Below are 20,626 nucleotides of genomic sequence, written 5' to 3' on the forward strand. Positions count from 1 at the left end.
GACTAGTAGTAGGTATCAACATATATAATTGTCTTGTATCCATACTGTCCATACTGTCCCTTTCCAGGAGCCCCTGATGGAGGAGTACAGCATCGCTGCTCAGGTGTGGAAGCTCAGCTCCTGTGACATGTGTGAGCTGGCCAGGAACAGTGTTCTGATGAGCGGTTTCTCCCATAAGGTACCACTGCTGTTCAGAGCAATATCTTCTCTCTACATTACCTACGTTGTTATGGATGTATCCAAATAAATGTCACTAGAAAACAGCTTAAACAAATTCAAATGCAGCTACTTTGATGTTATCCTAGGGGCACTGTTTGACGTAACTGTAAATTAGTCGTAGTTGGCTAGCTAGCAAGCAAGGGATAAGAACGTTGCCAGCCTGTATGGCAATAGAATATTTAGAACGAACGGCTTTGTCAAACAAAAAGACTTAACAACTGGGTCGCGTTTCTGGCAACCGAACGCATAGAACGAACGACAAGCCAGTGTGGTGGAAAATTGTCCTCAAGTTTCCCTCATAGATTATATTGGTGGCATAACCATAGCAATGATACAAAAAATTATATGGACACACACAGTATGTGGTGAATGTCTACTGGTACCCATAGGTTCGGTCAATGGCTTCCGAGCACAGGTCTAATGGCCTCCCGGGACTGGGTAATGACTTCCCTTAGCCTAATACCCTGACACACACATACAGTAAAACCTATTAAGAAGCATAACACATATACTGGAAATACTGAAGATACTGGAAAATCCCTATACCAGCTAGGGTAGTAACCCTAGATTTGTGTCGGGACTATATCTCATGGAAGGATGAAATGGTATGAGTCAGAAGTTCACATACACTCAATTAGTATTTGGTAGCATTGCCTTTAAACTGTTTAACTTGGGTCAAACATTTCTGGTAGCCTTCCACCAGCTTCCCACAATAAGTTGGGTGTATTTTTGGCCCATTCCTCCTGACATTTGACTCCATTTGGAAGACCCATTTGCGACCAAGCTTTAACTTCCTGACTGATGTCTTGAGGTGTTGCTTCAATATATCCACGTACTTTTCCTTCCTCATGGTGCCATCTATTTTGTGAAGTGCACCAGTCCCTCCTGCAGCAAAGAACCCCTACAACATGATGCTGCCACCCCCGTGCCTTAAGGTTGGGATGGTGTTCTTCGGCTTGCCTGCCTCCCCCTTCATCCTCCAAACATAACGATGGTCATTATGGGCAAACAGTTCTATTTTTGTTTCATCAGACCAGAGGACATTTCTCCAAAAAGTACGATCTTTGTCCCCATGTGCAGTTGCAAACCGTAGTCTGGCTTTTTTTAAGGCGGTTTTGGAGCAGTGGCTTCTCCTTTGCTGAGCGGCCTTTCAGGTTATGTCGATATACTGTAGGTCTCGTTTGACTGTGGATATAGATCATTTAGAACCTTTTTCCTCCAACATCTTCCCAAGGTCCTTTGCTGTTGTTCTGGGATTGATTTGCACTTTTTGCACCAAAGGATGTTCATCTCCAGGAGACAGAACGCATCTCCTTCCAGGGCGGTATGACGGCTGCGTGGTCCCATTGTGTTTATACTTGCGTACTATTGGTTGTACAGGTGAACGTGGTACTTGGGGGGGGCTATACTGTACGATCGGAGGACCAATGCGCAGCGTTGTAAGTACGTGTTCATGATGTTTATTTGCCTGAACACTAAAGTACAAAATAACAACGTGAATAAAAGAAACAAACAAAATAGTCCCGTGTGGAACAAACACTGACACAGAAAACAACTCAACTCAAAAGTGAAACCAGGCTACCTAAGTATGGTTCTCAATCAGGGACAACGATTGACAGCTGCCTCCGATTGAGAACCATACCAGGCCAAACATAGAAATCCCAAATTATAGAAGAAGGAACATAGACTGCCCACCCCAACTCACGCCCTGACCATACTAAAACAAAGACAAAACAAAGGAACTAAGGTCAGAACGTGACATATACATTTAGGTGAGTTTTTTTCTGCTTCCACAAGCACATCCAATGCTAGCATCAATAAGGGAGAAACTCCCCAAATACAGGTGTACTAAGCTTGTAGCGTCATACCCAAGAAAACTCAAGGCTGTAATCGCTGCCAAATGTGCTTCAACAAAGTACTGAGTAAAGCGTTAGAATACTTATGTAAATGTGATATTTCATTTTTTAATTTTATCTAAAAACCTGTTTTCACTATGTGATTATGGGGTATTGTGTGTAGATTGATGAACCGGAAGGAAAAAAAAGATTTAATCCATTTTAGAATAAGTCTGTAATGTAACTAAATGTGTAAAAAGTCAAGGGGTCTGAATACTTTCCAAAATGCACTGTATATGCAAATTAATTAGTCATATTGCATTTTTGGAAAGCCTGAATTGTCATTAAAATATAGGGAACACCGGTGACATAAAGGCAACACAAGCATTTATTTATTTGTTCAATGTAGTAAAAATATAAAAAATACATTAAGCTGTCATTTATGTTAATTTACATTGTTAAGGGGTATTATTTGACTATGTTTAGATTTTTTTTTTTTATAAACTGCAAGCAAATTCATTTTAGATTTTTTTTAAACTTTTACAACATTGGACAATTTTGTCACCATTGATAGACTTTAGAAATGTAAATGCAGTGGGTAGTGCCGTGTCTCTGACTTATCATTAAATGTGAAGACTGTTCTTTTATCAAATCAATTCTTTGTAATTATTATTACGTAATTAAATGAATCATGTAAATTAACTAGGAAGTCGGGGCACCACGAAAAATGTTGGTTTACAGAGGCATCATTTGCTGAATATAACTCTTCAGATATTTTAATATCTGATCAATTAGTCTTCTATTAATTAGTTCTTATTATTACCTTCGTCAGTTTCATCTGAACGACGTAAAATTCTTGGTTATCTAAATGAACCCAGCCTCTACTATGAATCATCCATACACCAATTGCCTCAATTATTTATTTACTAACTAATTAAACAATTACAGAATATACAATACATAATAACATTATACAGTAAATACCGTCCCTAGTGGACTAAACAAAAGCAGCTTAGTTATAACATAATAGATTCAGAGAGAATAGAAAGGGGTTTTGGAAGGAAGACTAAGGATCATGGGTCTCTATTGGACCTGGGAAGCTATTCTCACATAAATACATATGCCACTAACGATCGCTCATTCAGAAAAGTAATGCATTGCATTTACGTGAAGCTGGCTTTGATAGTTGAGCTGGTGATGTGAGGCTCTGGAGTGCCCAGTCAATGTCGTCGTTGTCCTTTGTGTGAGAGGTTCACGTGGTCCAAAAGGTTAACCTCACTCTGGAGATTTGTCCGCGTCGGTTCTCGTACTAGATTTGTGCATATGTTCAGCTGCAGTCTGATATACTCTAGTTTAGTATGCACTTCTTCTTTAGGTGATCAATAGTTCAGAGTTCATACCATTTCACGTGTGGAGCAAACTCTCTCGTTTCCTGGCCTGTATAGTTGAAATTAGCCCTTTTCAACTTGGAGGACAAGTCCTCCCGTTATTTGGAACTAAGGTGACTTTTCATCACGGGGGCTTTTATAGAAATGTAGGAAAGGGGTTGGTTCATCATTTCCAACCAATGTCTATTCACGTGGGCGTGGCCGCTGAGTGAGCACCAGTTTACTTATGAAAACAATTCTCTCATTTAGAAGACTAAATATCACATTACATCATTTCACAAATAGTTTCATTTTTACTCATTCATTTTATACAATACAAAAGTGACTATTGTTTTTCATGAGGTCCCAAACATGAAACAAAATGGATCGGGTTGAAGCTGGCTTCTCCACCGACCATTTCCACATTCTCCAGAATAGGAATATTGTTCAATTCTCAAATTCTGGGATGTGGTAGAATTTGGCAGGAGAGTTCCTTTGTTCTACTGTGACCCTCTCTCTCCCATATTGCATGGTCAGGGAGACAAGCATCTCTGCAAGGAATTTGCGATGTGGTTGTAAAGTCTTAAAATTGCCCCCCTCCTAACAGGAGAGAGGGGGGTTGTTCACATCTCTACTAGCCAATTCACTGAAACGGCTAGCGTCATGACAGCACTCCAGTCGGTGAAGCTCCAGTATAAAAACTGACAAATCGGCACTTGTGACAAATTACATTTGAATCTGATTGGATTTGACAACTCTAACACAGTTCCACCTCGCCAAAACAACCGCTCTGCGGAGATCTGAAAGAATCTATCCTTTAATTGATGGGCGCCTTACTCTCTCTACTCACCGGACATCTTTATTAGGATTGTGGTCAGGACGTTTGTCTTTTGATCAGCTGATCTGGGTTTGCAACACGCTATAGGGGCCTTGTGCTACTCACCTGTTTCATAACACTACTGTACCTTTCTATATTCTTTGGGGGGAGGCATTCCAAAGACTCCTCTGATACTGAGTGACCCTAGATCGTACAGAGTATTACTCCACTCCTGTATTGTCCCTCGGGACAAGATGAAGCCAGGCTACACAGAGAGAATGCCCCGGGAACACTGAAGCAGTTCTCAGTGTTCCTAGGAACCTGGTGACAAGGTATGACACACTTCTATTGGATAATCACTGCGCTGTCAATGAGACTCCACCACACCAATGGTTCTGATTCGTCCAAAAGAGAATAAAGCAAGGGTACTGGTATTCAAATCCGAACCCGGAGGTCCGGAGTAGTGCTGGTTTTCTGTTCTACCTGATAATTGCACCCACCTGGTGTCTCAGGCCTAAATCAGTCCCTGATTAGAGGGGGAGACTAAAAGCAGGAGTGGAACTGACTTTGAGGTGACTACCCGGTGACTACCCGGTGACTACCCGGTGACGGTGACTACACGGTGCCGGTGACTACCCGGTGACTACCCGGTGACTACCCGGTGACTACACGGTGACTCCACGGTGACTCACACGGTGACTACCCGGTGACTACCCGGTGACTACACGGTGACTACACGGTGACTCACACGGTGACTACACGGTGACTACACGGTGATTACCCAGTGACTACACGGTGATTACCCGGTGACTACCCGGTGACTACCCGGTGACTACCCGGTGACTACCCCAGCAAAAGAAAGGGGAGCGCTCAGATGTCTGTAATGATCTTTGAAGTTCAAAGCTAAACAAAAAAGTACTGATTGTGCTAATTTATTTATGTATAATCAATAAAACATTTAGAGAAATAATACAGTTTACATGTTGTCAACAGTCAAAACCAATCTGTGTTTTGACACATAGTTACTCGCACATCGGCTTTGTTGCTAAACAACCAACCCGTCTATGAATGGACAAAAAAAAATATATGATTAAATGAAAGGTTAAATAGTTGAGTTATTCTTCTCCCTCAGTCGGCTCTTGGTTGTTACTTGTGACGAGTCAGCCTAACGACCGTTATAAGGGCCATATCCATTGGACTCACTGGCAAGCTGCAGACAATGAGAGAGAGAGAAACAAATCGGACTGGTTGTTTATCTCTGTCTCACAGACAATGAGAGAGAGAAACAAATCGGACTGGTTGTTTATCTCTGTCTCACAGACAATGTATTTCGTTCTGCTTGAATTCGTCAGTGATAGAAAAAAGTGATAAAAAAAAGGCAGAAAAGCACCCAAACTCTTATTAGATCAGCTATAATTTGAGGTTGTGTTGGTCTGAGTTGTGTGCGTGTGCATCTATGCTACTGTCACTCACGGCTATGGAGGACTTGATGGCCTGCAGCTGGAAGAAGACTCTTCCTCCTTCCTCTGGACACACCGTCCTCATCTCATCTTTGGACATCCCCAGTAGCAGGGCTCCGTTCAGCACGCTCAGGCTACGAACCGTTCTAATGACAACATAAAAGCTCTCATAAGCATAGAAAACACCACAACACCATCACAACAAGGTTGTTTAGCACAATGTTTTCCATCCTCTAGTCTGTGGACTCTGTGGACCAGCGGCGTTCCATGACATGTTGATGACCTGTCCCTGAGTCAGTTTTACAGTGATAGTAAGTAGAGCCACCAAGGAGGAAAGATCAGAGTTTGTTGTCCATGTAATTTCTTACATTTTGGAGAAGGCCTTGTATTCCAGCCAGGCTTTCACCTCTGCAGGTCTGGACTGCATGTTGAGGGTTGGAGGGGAGCGCACCTCCTGGCCCTCATCCCAGGGTCTCCCCCCGTCCAGAGGCTCTAGAACATTCTTAGCAACGTGACCCTCCTCGCCACGTTCATTACGGATCCTCCACCACTGCCCCGACTTGTCTACGACCTAGAAACACACAATGTAACAACTTTAAATCACTTCTGTAGATCAATGCATGTTTATTTTCACAGATATATTTTCCTAATGTTGCAAACCATTTACATCCATTTTGTTATTTTGATTCTGGTTTGGTTGACATTCACTGCTATTCTTTTTTTAATCCATATTCAGTCAGTGAGATGGAGGACATTTGTCAATGGCCTGTGTTCCTTATAGGAGCCATGGGAATAATCATAACAGTCAGACACTCACCTGACCTTCTGCTCCCATCATAATGCTCAGCTCCTAGGGGTTCAACCCTAACCCCCCTCTCCATTCATACCCCCTCTCCCTTCATAATGTTCAGCTCCTGGGGGTTCAACCCCAACCTTCCTCTCCCTTCATAATGCGCAGCTCCTGGGGGTTCAACCCTAATCCCCCTCTCCATTCATAATGCTCAGCTCCTGGGGGTTCAACCCTAATCCCCCTCTCCATTCATAATGCTCAGCTCCTGGGGGTTCAACCCCAACCCCCCTCTCCCTTCATAATGTTCAGCTCCTGGGGGTTCAACCCCAACCCTCCTCTCCCTTCATAATGCTCAGCTCCTGGGGGTTCAACCCCAACCCTCCTCTCCCTTCATAATGCTCAGCTCCTGGGGGTTCAACCCCCCTCTCCCTTCATAATGCGCAGCTCCTGGGGGTTCAACCCCAACCCTCCTCTCCCTTCATAATGCTCAGCTCCTGGGGGTTCAACCATAACCCCCCTCTCCATTCATAATGCGCAGCTCCTGGGGGTTCAACCCCAACCCCCCTGGACAAGCTCTCCCTGCATTATGCTCAGCTCCTGGGGGTTCAACCCCAACCCCCCTCTCCATTCATAATGCGCAGCTCCTGGGGGTTCAACCATAACCCACCTGGACAACCTCTCCCTTCATAATGCTCAGCTCCTGGGGGTTCCTGGCCATAAAGTCATAGATCACACGCATCCTCACTGGGGCCAGCTCACTCGGGCTGCAGAGGAGACAGAGAAACATAACGTAACATCAATGTAATAGCAACGTAACAGCAATGTTTGAAGAACGTAATAGCGTTGTATGACAATGTAATACCAACGCAAAAGGACAATGACGAAAAAAAAGTAATACAATGCTTTTACCCACAATTACTGAGGTTATCATCATCAAAACAAGTAGCTGCTTTAAGTGATGCCTGTAGCTTACCGTAAAGATGGTGGAGAGTTCATCATGGGCTGTGACGGTCAATGACAATAAATCATGAGAAACATAACGTAATAAAGACACAGTTTGAATGAATGTTTTGATGGATTCTGACGCTTCTGTCCTCGTCAGTCTTACCTCCTCAGGCCGTTGCATGTATTGGCTGTTGCTCCTGCTCAACTGCCTGCCCTGAGAGAACAGAGGGGTTACCATGAGATAATGATATTTAACATTGCTTCTTATGGCTGAATCCTAATTTTAGATAAGTGTACATAACTTTGAATTTTGGAGATTGGTGCAAAAAAAACGTGAGTTAAATGCAAATATTGTATCTCAAATGAGGATTGGGGACCTTCACTGCTTCAACGAATGATTGAAATCCATATGGCATTTTATTAGATGTTATTATTGTTACCTCATCAGGCATCTGTTGCATCATTTCCTTTCTCAGGGGGATGTGCTGGCTGTTGCTCCTGCTCAGGCCCTGATTGGCTGCCGGTGGGACAGGCTGTGGCGGCTGCCAACCATCATAGAACTCTGGGTTGTAGGGCGGGATCATGTGACCGTCTGGCCATTTGGACCTGGTACAACAAACACAGCAAACCAATGCACACCTCCTACTGAAAACAAATCATCTCGCTGGCTCCAGCAAACTGACTCCAGCAAACAAGGCAGGCTTAAATCAACCATTCATTGTATTTGATAGAAAACAAATACTATTTGAAAACAGGTCTGACAGAAAGCGGATACTAATTAAACCCAGGACTGGTTATATACAGTTCCTAACAAGTAAACCAACCCAATATACACTACATGACCAAAGGTATGTGGACACCTGCTCGTCAAACATCTCATTCAAAAATCATGGGCATTAATATGTAGTTGGTCCCCCCTCTGCTGCTATAACAGCCTCCAATCTTCCAGAAAGGCTTTAGGCTTCAGCCACTAGAGCATTAGTGAGGTCGGGCACTGATGTTGGGCAATTTGTCGTAAACCGAACTTACAGGTGGCACAATGCATTCGTGCAGGTAGCGTTCTCCTGGCATCCGCCAAACCCAGATACGTCCGTCGGATTGACAGATGGTGAAGCGTGATTGATCACTCCAGGGAATGCATTTCCACCTCTCCATTGGCAGCGAGCTTTACACCACTCCACTCAACGCTTGGCATTGCACTTGGTGATCTTAGGAATGTGTGCGGCTGCTCGGCCATGGAAACCCATTTCATGAAGCCCCCAACGAACAGTTCATGTGTTGACGTTTCTTCCAGAGGCAGTCTGGAACTCAGTAGTGAGTGTTGCAACCGAAGACAGACTATAGCACTCGGTGGTCCCGTTCTGTAAGATTGTTTGGCCTACCAGTTTGCGACTGAGCCGTTCTTGCTCCTAGACATTTCCACTTCACTATAACAGCACTTAGAGTTGACCGAAATTTGATGAACTGACTTGTTGGAAAGGTGGTATCCAATGACAGTGCAACATTCAAAGTCACTGAGCTCTTCAGTAAAGCGATTCTACTGCCAATGTTTGTCTATGGAGATTGCATGGCTGTGTGCTCGATTTTATACACCTGTCAGCAACAGGTGTGGCTGAAATAGCCAAATCCACTACATTTGGAGGGGTGTCTAAGGGCAGCCATACATGGGTATGCTCCGGGTGTCACCCAGGAGCCTTCACAGCTGGTCCAGTTAGTTAGAGGCTGGGGTACTAAGGAAAGAGATAGGGGTACCTAGTTAGTTAGGGGTACTAAGGAAAGAGATCGGGGTACCTAATTGGTTAGTTAGGGGTACTAAGGAAAGAGATAGGGGTACCTAGTTAGTTAGTTAGGGGTACTAAGGAAAGAGATAGGGGTACCTAGTTAGTTAGTTAGGGGTACTACGGAAAGAGATAGGGGTACTACGGAAAGAGATAGGGGTACCTAGTTAGTTAGTTAGGGGTACTAAGGAAAGAGATAGGGGTACCTAGTTAGTTAGTTAGGGGTACTACGGAAAGAGATAGGGGGGTAGGGGTACGGAAAGAGATAGGGGTACCTAGTTAGTTAGTTAGGGGTACTACGGAAAGAGATAGGGGTACCTAGTTAGTTAGTTAGGGGTACTAAGGAAAGAGATAGGGGTAGTTAGTTAGGGGTACTAAGGAAAGAGATAGGGGTACCTAGTTAGTTAGTTAGGGGTACTAAGGAAAGAGATAGGGGTACCTAGTTAGTTAGTTAGGGGTACTAAGGAAAGAGATAGGGGTACCTAGTTAGTTAGTTAGGGGTACTAGGGGAAAGAGATAGGGGTACCTAGTTAGTTAGTTAAGGGTACTAAGGAAAGAGATAGGGGTACTAAGGAAAGGTATAGGGGTACCTAGTTAGTTAGTTAGGGGTACTAAGGAAAGAGATAGGGGTGCCTAGTTAGTTAGGGGTACTACGGAAAGAGATAGGGGTACCTAGTTAGTTAGTTAGGGGTACTAAGGAAAGAGATAGGGGTACCTAGTTAGTTATTTAGGGGTACTAAGGAAAGGTATAAGGGTACCTAGTTAGTTAGTTAGGGGTACTAAGGAAAGATATAGGGGTACCTAGTTAGTTAGTTAGGGGTACTAAGGAAAGAGATAGGGGTACCTAGTTAGTTAGTTAGGGGTACTACGGAAAGGGATAGGGGTACCTAGTTAGTTAGTTAGGGGTACTAAGGAAAGAGATAGGGGTACCTAGTTAGTTAGTTAGGGGTACTACGGAAAGAGATAGGGGTACCTAGTTAGTTAGTTAGGGGTATTAAGGAAAGAGATAGGGGTACCTAGTTAGTTAGTTAGTTAGGGGTACTACGGAAAGGGATAGATGATACTTTGGGTTGGAATAGAGCTACTTAGGAAAGCAGAGGGGTCTCCAGAGCTCGTTGGGATACCTGGGTATGTTCCAGTTGTCTACCAGCTAGCAGGGCGCTCCAGAACAGGTTGTGTTAGTTAGTGGTTAGGAGTAGTCAGGTAGGGGGAATAGGGGCACTCAGGAAGTGGTTATGGGGTACTAAGGGTAGTTTACCTGGGGATGTTCCAGGAGTCTCCCAGGGCCCTCCATTTCTGGTCCTCCTCTGGGGTGACCACTTGGCTAAGCAAGATGAGTGCTGGCTCTGTTAGCAAGGGGGTCAGGACAGAGGGGGGCAGGTCAGGGGGGTAGTGGCACACCAACTGGAATAGAGACAATGACAGGAGGGAGGAATGAGTCATCCAAATATCTAAACACTGTGGGACAGGTTTACCGGACAGTCTCCTACATCCATTTTCGGATCTTAGGAATTAAATGAGATTTTCCCATTCATTCTTGAAGAATATTATTTATAAATGCCTCATGAGCTTAGTTCAACTGTTGTCCCCCATCAGAACCCAAAATATAAGTTTGTTTTACTCCAATGTTTTTAAATAATGTACATGTAAAAAAAAAAATAAGTATAGTCTCATAACATGGTTATAACTATAATGTTGATATCATGGATGGTCAGTCCTGTATAGCCTCATAACATGGTTATAACTATAATGTTGATATCATGGATGGTCAGTCCTGTATAGCCTCATAACATGGTTATAACTATAATGTTGATATCATGGATGGTCCTATATAGCCTCATAACATGGTTATAACTATAATGTTGATATCATGGATGGTCCTATATAGCCTCATAACATGGTTATAACTATGTCGATATCATGGCAGTCCTGTATAGCCTCATAACATGGTTATAACTATAATGTTGATATCATGGATGGTCCTATATAGCCTCATAACATGGTTATAACTATAATGTTGATATCATCGATGGTCCTATATAGCCTCATAACATGGTTATAACTATGTCGATATCATGGCAGTCCTGTATAGCCTCATAACATGGTTATAACTATAATGTTGATATCATGGATGGTCCTATATAGCCTCATTACATGGTTATAACTAGAACGTGTGATATCATGGATGGTCAGTCCTTTATAGCCTCATAACATGGTTATAACTACAATGTTGATATCATGGATGGTCCTGTATACCCTCATAACATGGTTATAACTATAATGTTGATATCATGGATGGTCAGTCCTATATAGCCTCATAACATGGTTATAACTATAATGTTGATATCATGGTCAGTCCTGTATATCATAACATGGTTATAACTATAATGTTGTCCAGTCCTGTATAGCCTCATAACATGGTTATAACTATAATGTTGATATCATGGATGGTCCTATATAGCCTCATAACATGGTTATAACTATAATGTTGATATCATGGATGGTCCTATATAGCCTATCCATGAATCATGGTTATAACTATAATGTTGATATCATCGATGGTCCTGTTATAGTTTCATAACATGATTATAACTATGTCGATATCATGGTCAGTCCTGTATAGCCTCATTACATGGTTATAACTAGAACAGATGTGATATCATGGATGGTCAGTCCTTTATAGCCTCATAACATGGTTATAACTACAATGTTGATATCATGGATGGTCAGTCCTGCATACCCTCATAACATGGTTATAACTATAATGTTGATATCATGGATGGTCAGTCCTGTATAGCCTCATAACATGGTTATAACTATAATGTTGATATCATGGTCAGTCCTGTATAGCCTCATAACATGGTTATAACTATAATGTTGATATCATGGATGGTCCTATATAGCCTCATAACATGGTTATAACTATAATGTTGATATCATGGATGGTCAGTCCTTGCATCCATAGCTCTATCCATCAGTCCTTTACCCTAGTGTTTCCTGGCCTCAGCATTAAGTCAGTTGTGGAATGCAGTGTTTCCTGGCCTCATTAAGTCTGATAGTGGTTGTATTTCTCCAGGCCCACATCCCTCAGCTTTTAACCAAAACAGAGTAGGGGTATCTGCTTTGTTATTGTTTCAATGAAGGATTCTAGCTTCAAGCCTACTCTTGAATTAAAAGGCAAATGAATCAGTCCAGGAGTAGCCTAACATTAAGTCAGTTGTGGTCCCATATCCTTCTTTTCCCTGTGCTGCTTGGTGCTACAGACAGATGCTCACCATGCCCAGAGTGGAGAAGAGAATGTGGACAAAGTCAGCTTTACCCTAGTGTTTCTGGATCTCTCCATTCAGCTTTCCCTGTAACTATAGCCTGACATCAATGGCTTTACCCTAGTGTGCATACTCAGCATCTATAGCCTGAGAACCAATGTTTCCTGGCCACACATTCCAGTTTTTTTTTCAGTTCAGCAATAATGGGCTGTGTTGCAATGGTACTGCATTAAGTCAGTTGAGTTTCAAACACAGCCTAGGAAACTAAACCCCTGAGTGTTTACTGGAGTAATTCAACAGCATACTTTATTTGCAGGTACTATGATAATACCATTATGTCTGATTAATGACATGAAATTATAGAAAACCTGAGGTTAATTACACCAACACTTAGTTCAAGTGAACGTCTGACATCGTATGATTTTTGATAGGAGGTAAACACATACCAGCAGGTTGAATCCATACTTGATTTTCTGAAGACAGACGACAAACTCCTCCCAATGTGGCAAGTTGTCAGCTAGAGAAATAGACAAATTATTATTTTCCAGTATAGAAACTCAAGCAAATCTGTTAAAAATATTTCTGCAGAGCATCAGTCCTTTACCCTAGTGTTTCCTGGCCTCAGCATTAAGTCAGTTGTGGTGTTCACCTGGGACCAGCCTGATGCATCAGTCCTTTACCAGGCTAAGTGTTTCCTGGCCTCAGCATTAAGTCAGTTGTGGTGTTCACTGTCTATAGCCTGATGCATCAGTCCTTTACCCTAGTGTTTCCTGGCCTCAACATTAAGTCAGTTGTGGTGTTCACCTATAGCCTGATGCAACATCAGTCCTTTACCCTAGTTTTCCTGGTCAACAAACAGATCTGGGCCTCAGCAATAAGTCAGTTGTGGTGTTCAAACCTGGGATAGCCTGATGCATCAGTACTTTACCCTAGTGTTTCCTGGCCTCAACATTAAGTCAGTTGTGGTGTTCATCTATAGCCTGATGCATCAGTCCTTTACACTAGTGTTTCCTGGCCTGGGCTAATTTCCAAACACTCATTGTCATGTTTGGCTCGACATTAACTGTAATGGAGTTGGCAAGAGCACAAACAGGTCTGGCACCAGGCTAACTGTCAACAAACAGGTCTGGGACCAGGCTAACTGGCTACAAACAGGTCTGGGACCAGGCTAACTGTCAACAAACAGATCTGGGACCAGGCTAACTGTCAACAAACAGGTCTGGGACCAGGCTAACTGTCAACAAACAGATCTGGGACCAGGCTAACTGTCAACAAACAGGTCTGGGACCAGGCAAACTGGCAACAAACAGGTCTGGGACCAGGCTAACTGGCAATAAACAGATCTGGGACCAGGCTAACTGGCTACAAACAGATCTGGGACCAGGCTAACTGGCAACAAACAGGTCTGGGACCAGGCTAACTGGCAACAAACAGATCTGGGACCAGGCTAACTGTCAACAAACAGGTCTGGGACCAAGCTAACTGTCAACAAACAGGTCTGGGACCAGGCTAACTGTCAACAAACAGGTCTGGGACCAGGCTAACTGTCAACAAACAGGTCTGGGACCAGGCTAACTGGCTACAAACAGGTCTGGGACCAGGCTAACTGTCAACAAACAGGTCTGGGACCAGGCTAACTGTCAACAAACAGGTCTGGGACCAGGCAAACTGGCAACAAACAGGTCTGGGACCAGGCTAACTGTCAACAAACAGGTCTGGGACCAGGCTAACTGTCAACAAACAGATCTGGGACCAGGCTAACTGTCAACAAACAGGTCTGGGACCAGGCTAACTGTCAACAAACAGGTCTGGGACCAGGCTAACTGTCAACAAACAGATCGGGGACCAGGCTAACTGGCAACAAACAGATCTGGGTCCAGGCTAACTGGCAACAAACAGGTTCTGGGACCAGGCTAACTGGCTACAAACAGGTCTGGGACCAGGCAAACTGTCAACAAACAGGTCTGGGACCAGGCTAACTAGCAACAAACAGGTCTGGGACCAGGCTAACTGTCAACAAACAGGTCTGGGACCAGGCTAACTGTCAACAAACAGGTCTGGGACCAGGCTAACTGGCTACAAACAGATCGGGGACCAGGCTAACTGGCTACAAACAGGTCTGGGACCAGGCTAACTGGCAACAAACAGGTCTGGGACCAGGCTAACTGGCAACAAACAGATCTGGGACCAGGCTAACTGGCAACAAACAGATCTGGGACCGGGCTAACTGCAAACAAACAGATCTGGGACCAGGCTAACTGTCAACAAACAGGTCTGGGACCAGGCTAACTGTCAACAAACAGGTCTGGGACCAGGCTAACTGGAAACAAACAGGTCTGGGACCAGGCTAACTGTCAACAAACAGGTCTGGGACCAGGCTAACTGGCTACAAACAGGTCTGGGACCAGGCTAACTGTCAACAAACAGGTCTGGGACCAGGCTAACTGTCAACAAACAGGTCTGGGACCAGGCTAACTGTCAACAAACAGATCTGGGACCAGGCTAACTGTCAACAAACAGGTCTGGGACCAGGCAAACTGGCAACAAACAGGTCTGGGACCAGGCTAACTGGCAACAAACAGGTCTGGGACCAGGCTAACTGTCAACAAACAGGTCTGGGACCAGGCTAACTGTCAACAAACAGGTCTGGGACCAGGCTAACTGTCAACAAACAGGTCTGGGACCAGGCTAACTGTCAACAAACAGGTCTGGGACCAGGCTAACTGTCAACAAACAGATCGGGGACCAGGCTAACTGGCTACAAACAGATCGGGGTCCAGGCTAACTGGCTACAAACGGTTCTGGGACCAGGCTAACTGGCTACAAACAGGTCTGGGACCAGGCAAACTGTCAACAAACAGGTCTGGGACCAGGCTAACTAGCAACAAACAGGTCTGGGACCTGGCTAACTGTCAACAAACAGGTCTGGGACCAGGCTAACTGGCAACAAACAGATCTGGGACCAGGCTAACTGCAAACAAACAGATCTGGGACCAGGCTAACTGTCAACAAACAGGTCTGGGACCAGGCTAACTGTCAACAAACAGGTCTGGGACCAGGCTAACTGGCAACAAACAGGTCTGGGTCCAGGCTAACTGCCAACAAACAGGTCTGGGACCAGGCTAACTGCAAACAAACAGATCTGGGACCAGGCTAACTGGCAACAAACAGGTCTGGGACCAGGCTAACTGTCAACAAACAGGTCTGGGACCAGGCTAACTGGCTACAAACAGATCTGGGACCAGTGTTTCCCACGTTGATTGGAGATAAATTTGACTTAAATCACCATTTGGCTTTGAGCTTTTCTTCTTCTTTTTCTTCTTGTTGTTCTTCTCTTCATTAGGAGCAGCTACTTTCCCCATGAAGAGCTCCAAGTCGTTCAGCACATGGTTTAAAATTTCCTACACAGACAAATAATGTACGAACATCGAATGACTGAGAAACACTTTTAAATGTACTCTAAAATGTGTAGCTGGGAGTCCAAACAGAATTGCACTTAAAGTCTGGTATAACAGGTTAGGGAACAGATGGCCTGGTTTAACCAGACATAACAATGCACTTAAAGTATGGTATAACAGGCTAGGGTCTGAGGGTGAGGCTGAGTCAGAGGGTTAGGCTGAGTCAGAGGGTTAGGCTGAGTCAGAGGGTTAGGCTGGGTCAGAGGGTTAGGCTGGGTCAGAGGGTGAGGCTGGGTCAGACGGTGAGTCTGGGTCAGACGGTGAGGCTGGGTCAGAGGGTTAGGCTGAGTCAGAGGGTTAGGCTGAGTCAGAGGGTTAGGCTGGGTCAGAGGGTTAGGCTGAGTCAGAGGGTTAGGCTGAGTCAGAGGGTTAGGCTGGGTCTGAGGGTGAGGCTGGGTCTGAGGGTGAGGCTGGGTCTGAGGGTGAGGCTGAGTCAGAGGGTGAGGCTGGGTCTGAGGGTGAGGCTGGGTCTGAGGGTGAGGCTGGGTCTGAGGGTGAGGCTGGGTCTGAGGGTGAGGCTGGGTCAGAGGGTGAGGCTGGGTCTGAGGGTGAGGCTGGGTCTGAGGGTGAGGCTGGGTCAGAGGGTGAGGTGGGTCTGGGTGAGGCTGGGTCTGAGGGTGGGTCTGGGGGTGAGACTGGGTCTGGGGGTGATGCTTGGTCTGAGGCTGGGTTTGAGGGTGAGGCTGGGTCTGAGGGTGAGGCTGGGTCAGAGGGTGAGGCTGGGTCTGAGGGTGAGGCTGGGTCAGAGGGTGAGGGTGGGTCTGAGGGTGAGGCTGGGTCTGAGACTGGGTCTGGGGGTGAGACTGGGTCTGGGGGTGATGTGGGTCTGGGGGTGATGCTTGGTCTGGGGGTGATGCTTGGTCTGGGGGTGATGCTTGGTCTGATGCTTGGTCTGGGGGTGAGACTGGGTCTGGGGGTGAGACTGGGTCTGGGGGTGAGACTGGGTCTGGGATGCTTGGGGGTGAGATGAGCTGGGTCTGGGGGTGATGCTTGGTCTGGGGGTGAGACTGGGGGGGTGAGACTGTCTGGGGGTTGGTCTGGGGGTGATGCTTGGTCTGGGGGTGATGCTTGGTCTGGGGGTGAGGCTTGGTCTGGGGGTGAGACTGGGTCTGGGGGTGATGCTTGGTCTGGGGGTGAGACTGGGTCTGGGGGTGAGACTGGGTCTGGGGGTGATGCTTGGTCTGGGGTGAGACTGGGTCTGATGCTTGGTCTGGGGGTGAGGCTGGGTCTGAGGCTGGGTCTGACTGGGTCTGAGGCTGGGTCTGAGGGTGAGACTGGGTCTGGGGGTGAGACTGGGTCTGAGGGTGAGGCTGGGTCTGAGGCTGGGTCTGAGGGTGAGGCTGGGTCTGGGGGTGAGGCTGGGTCTGAGGCTGGGTCTGAGGGTGAGGCTGGGTCTGAGGGTGAGGCTGAGTCAGAGGGTGAGGCTGGGTCTGAGGGTGAGGCTGGGTCTGAGGGTGAGGCTGGGTCTGAGGCTGGGGGGTGACATGGTACTGACCACATTCCTCTCTGAGTGTCAGTGTATTTGGGGCTGAGGCTGGCGGTGAGGGGTTAGGGTGTTGTGTTGGGTACAGACACAGTACTGACCACATTCCTCTCTGTGTCAGTGTATTGAGGCTGGGGTTGGCGAGGCTCTTGGTCTCTAGCTCCGTACTGCTGTAACCCTCCGTATACATCCGGACTGTGCAGGGGCTCCTGTAGTGGGCTGTAGACTGGAGGGGGAGGGAAGCTCTCTGGAAACACACACGGATAAAGACAGATCTCAACTTCCGGCATTAAACTCCATTGTTGTAGTGAAGCATAAAAGGAAAATCCTTGCCAACCTTCTCCAAACTCATTGGAGGAGAAAGTCTGAAGGGAGAGACCTTGGCACCTCTCCTTTAATGCAAAGGGAGTCAAGGAATGGAGGAATCAAGGACAAGATGAATCAAGGACAGGAGGAATCAAGGAAAGGTGGAGTCAAGGAAAGGAGGAATCAAGGAAAGGTGGAATCAAGGAAAGGAGGAATCAAGGACAGGAGGAATCAAGGAAAGGAGGAATCAAGGACAGGAGGAATCAAGGAAAGGAGGAATCAAGGACAGGAGGAATCAAAGATTTGACGCCTTGTAAACTTTTCAGACAAAGCTAAAGACTGACCATAGTCCCTGCCATTTCTGTTGTTGTACACCGGGGCGGTGCGGTCAGGGGGAGGAGGGGTCCTCTCCTGCAGCATCATGGGAGGAGCAGGACCAATGGGCCAGAAGCCATTCCCATTCGCCTGTTGACCGATGATGTTCTCCATATTACTCCTGAGAAAGAGAGAGGTTTAGGGTGTGTGTGTGTGTGTGTGTGTGTGTGTGTGTGTGTGTGTGTGTGTGTGTGTGTGTGTGTGTGTGTGTGTGTGTCTGATGTCTGATACTGGTGTCTGCTTGGTTCTCTGCGAGGTTCAGGAGGAGGAGCATTAGCACTGTGTTGGACAGCCCTGTCCAGGTCTTCTCTGATATGCTCTGCCTAAAGGAACAGACAGAACAATCTCCTATTTACACAGGTTAGTCTCATTAAGACACTGCTAGGTGACAACAGGTGGAGAATTAGCACTGTGTTGGACAGCCTTGTCCAGGTCTCTGATGGGTTCTGCCTAGAGGGACAGACAGCACCATTCGGTCTCGGGATAACTTATACACTACACCACTACATCCAGGGGATGGAATAGAGGTTGAGGAGGAACTCATGGAGCACAGGTCCCACAATGTGAAATCATTTTGACATGACTAAATACATAAATGGTACTATGAGCTGAAATCTTGCTATTTTCACAGTGGTGAAATTTTTCATTCTAAGTGATTTTTATTTTTTATTTTTTTAGCTAATTCCAGCCCTGATTATCCAAGATATTCTCCTACCAAAAGGTTAAGAAATATTACGTCCATTCGTTCACTGATATTTTCCCCAGAGTTAGATAGTGGGATGAAACACACTTCACATCTCTACCCAAACAAAAATAGGCATCTGTTTATTAACTTTTAGCTGAGGTTATGGTGAAATCTGTAACTTGTAGGTTGTAGCTGAGGTTATAGTGAAATCTGTAACTTGTAGGTTGTAGCTGAGGTTATAGTGAAATCTGTAACATGTCCATGTGCAGTGACCCTAGGCTGGTGGAATCTGTAACATGTCCATGTGCAGTGACCTTAGGCTGGTGGAATCTGAATCTGTAACATGTCCATGTGCAGTCTACTAACATGTCCTGGTGGAATCTGTAACCCTGGTGGAATCTGACTAGGCTGGTGGAATCTGTAACATGTCCATGTGCAGTGACCCTCACACTGGAACATAAAGACTTGAGGGATGCGTCTGTTGCGTTCCTGGACCATAACAGTGAGCAGGGAGTTGTAGGCACAAGTGTCCAACACAGCCTTGGTCTGAACTACACTTCCCAGAGACACATACTCCAGCTCTGCCTGTAGAGAGACAGAGGGGTAGGGAGAAGGTGAGTGAGGGAGTTGTAGGCACAAGTGTCCAACACAGCCTTGGTCTGACTACACTTCCCAGAGACACATACTCCAGCTCTGCCTGTAGAGAGAACAGAGGGGTAGGGAGAAGGTGAGCAGGGAGTTGTAGGCACAAGTGTCCAACACAGCCTTGGTCTGGACTACACTTCCCAGAGACACATACTCCAGCTCTGCCTGTAGAGAGAACAGAGGGGTAGGGAGAAGGTGAGTAGGGAGTTGTAGGCACAGGTGTCCAACACAGCCTTGGTCTGAACTACACTTCCCAGAGACACATACTCCAGCTCTGCCTGTAGAGAGAACAGAGGGGTAGGGAGAAGGTGAGCAGGGAGTTGTAGGAGTGTCCAACACAGCCTTGGTCTGGACTACACTTCCCAGAGACACATACTCCAGCTCTGCCTGTAGAGAGAACAGAGGGGTAGGGAGAAGGTGAGCAGGGAGTTGTAGGCACAAGTGTCCAACACAGCCTTGGTCTGGACTACACTTCCCAGAGACACATACTCCAGCTCTGCCTGTAGAGAGAACAGAGGGGTAGGGAGAAGGTGAGCAGGGAGTTGTAGGCACAAGTGTCCAACACAGCCTTGGTCTGGACTACACTTCCCAGAGACACATACTCCAGCTCTGCCTGTAGAGAGAAAAGAGGGGTAGGGAGAAGGTGAGCAGGGAGTTGTAGGCACAAGTGTCCAACACAGCCTTGGTCTGAACTACACTTCCCAGAGGCACCGACTCTGCCTGTAGAGAGAACTTATGCCGCATTTACGTGCTAGTGGGAACTCTGAAACTTGCTAGCTGGTCGAAAGCAGCACTTGTAAAACTACAACCAGTCCGTTGTAGCAAGTCGGAAACGTCAGAGTTTCCTAGCATGTGAACGTGGGGAAAAGTCACACAGCATGACTTCATGAGATTGCCTGGACACCGATGAGGTCAAGTTAATACAAGTTATACAATACCCAATATCACTGTATTTCTAATTGACATCATTATGGTGTTCCAAACCCATCCCCCTCTACAGTACACATATGAATAAAGGGAAATTAACTTTGATCTCCAAAGGATATGAGTGTTGTTTGTCACCAGCATTCGACACAGACAGGAACAATACAGACACAGGCGTACAATAGACTGACATGTCTGTTAACTGACAGTGCATCTATTACAGAGACAGTATCTTGGTCTCCATATACAAACAACAATAGATACGTTGTACGT

General features: G+C 45.8%; 2 protein-coding genes across 2 annotated transcripts in view; both read right to left on the reverse strand.

The window, feature by feature from the left end:
* Positions 1 to 4,278, reverse strand: part of LOC135504755 (laminin subunit alpha-4-like) — an 11,509-nt gene extending 7,231 nt beyond the window's left edge. Inside the window, exon 1 of the mRNA XM_064923599.1 lies at positions 4,272 to 4,278. Coding sequence (XP_064779671.1) covers positions 4,272 to 4,278 — 7 coding nt within the window. The remainder of the gene's footprint in view (positions 1 to 4,271) is intronic.
* The window catches only part of eps8l3b (EPS8 signaling adaptor L3b), a 28,865-nt gene continuing 11,199 nt past the window's right edge, over positions 2,961 to 20,626 (reverse strand). Inside the window, 17 exon segments of the mRNA XM_064922050.1 lie at positions 2,961 to 5,448; positions 5,712 to 5,844; positions 6,067 to 6,269; positions 7,156 to 7,252; positions 7,462 to 7,490; positions 7,597 to 7,647; positions 7,874 to 8,039; positions 10,470 to 10,615; positions 12,487 to 12,564; positions 12,924 to 12,994; positions 15,764 to 15,878; positions 17,520 to 17,665; positions 18,069 to 18,220; positions 18,331 to 18,422; positions 18,599 to 18,602; positions 18,895 to 18,898; positions 19,228 to 19,369. Of these exon segments, the coding sequence (XP_064778122.1) occupies positions 5,404 to 5,448; positions 5,712 to 5,844; positions 6,067 to 6,269; positions 7,156 to 7,252; positions 7,462 to 7,490; positions 7,597 to 7,647; positions 7,874 to 8,039; positions 10,470 to 10,615; positions 12,487 to 12,564; positions 12,924 to 12,994; positions 15,764 to 15,878; positions 17,520 to 17,665; positions 18,069 to 18,220; positions 18,331 to 18,422; positions 18,599 to 18,602; positions 18,895 to 18,898; positions 19,228 to 19,369 (1,674 nt within the window). The 3' untranslated portion in view covers positions 2,961 to 5,403.

This window comes from Oncorhynchus masou, chromosome 18 (genome assembly GCF_036934945.1).
Source record: "Oncorhynchus masou masou isolate Uvic2021 chromosome 18, UVic_Omas_1.1, whole genome shotgun sequence".
Classification (NCBI taxonomy): domain Eukaryota; kingdom Metazoa; phylum Chordata; class Actinopteri; order Salmoniformes; family Salmonidae; genus Oncorhynchus; species Oncorhynchus masou.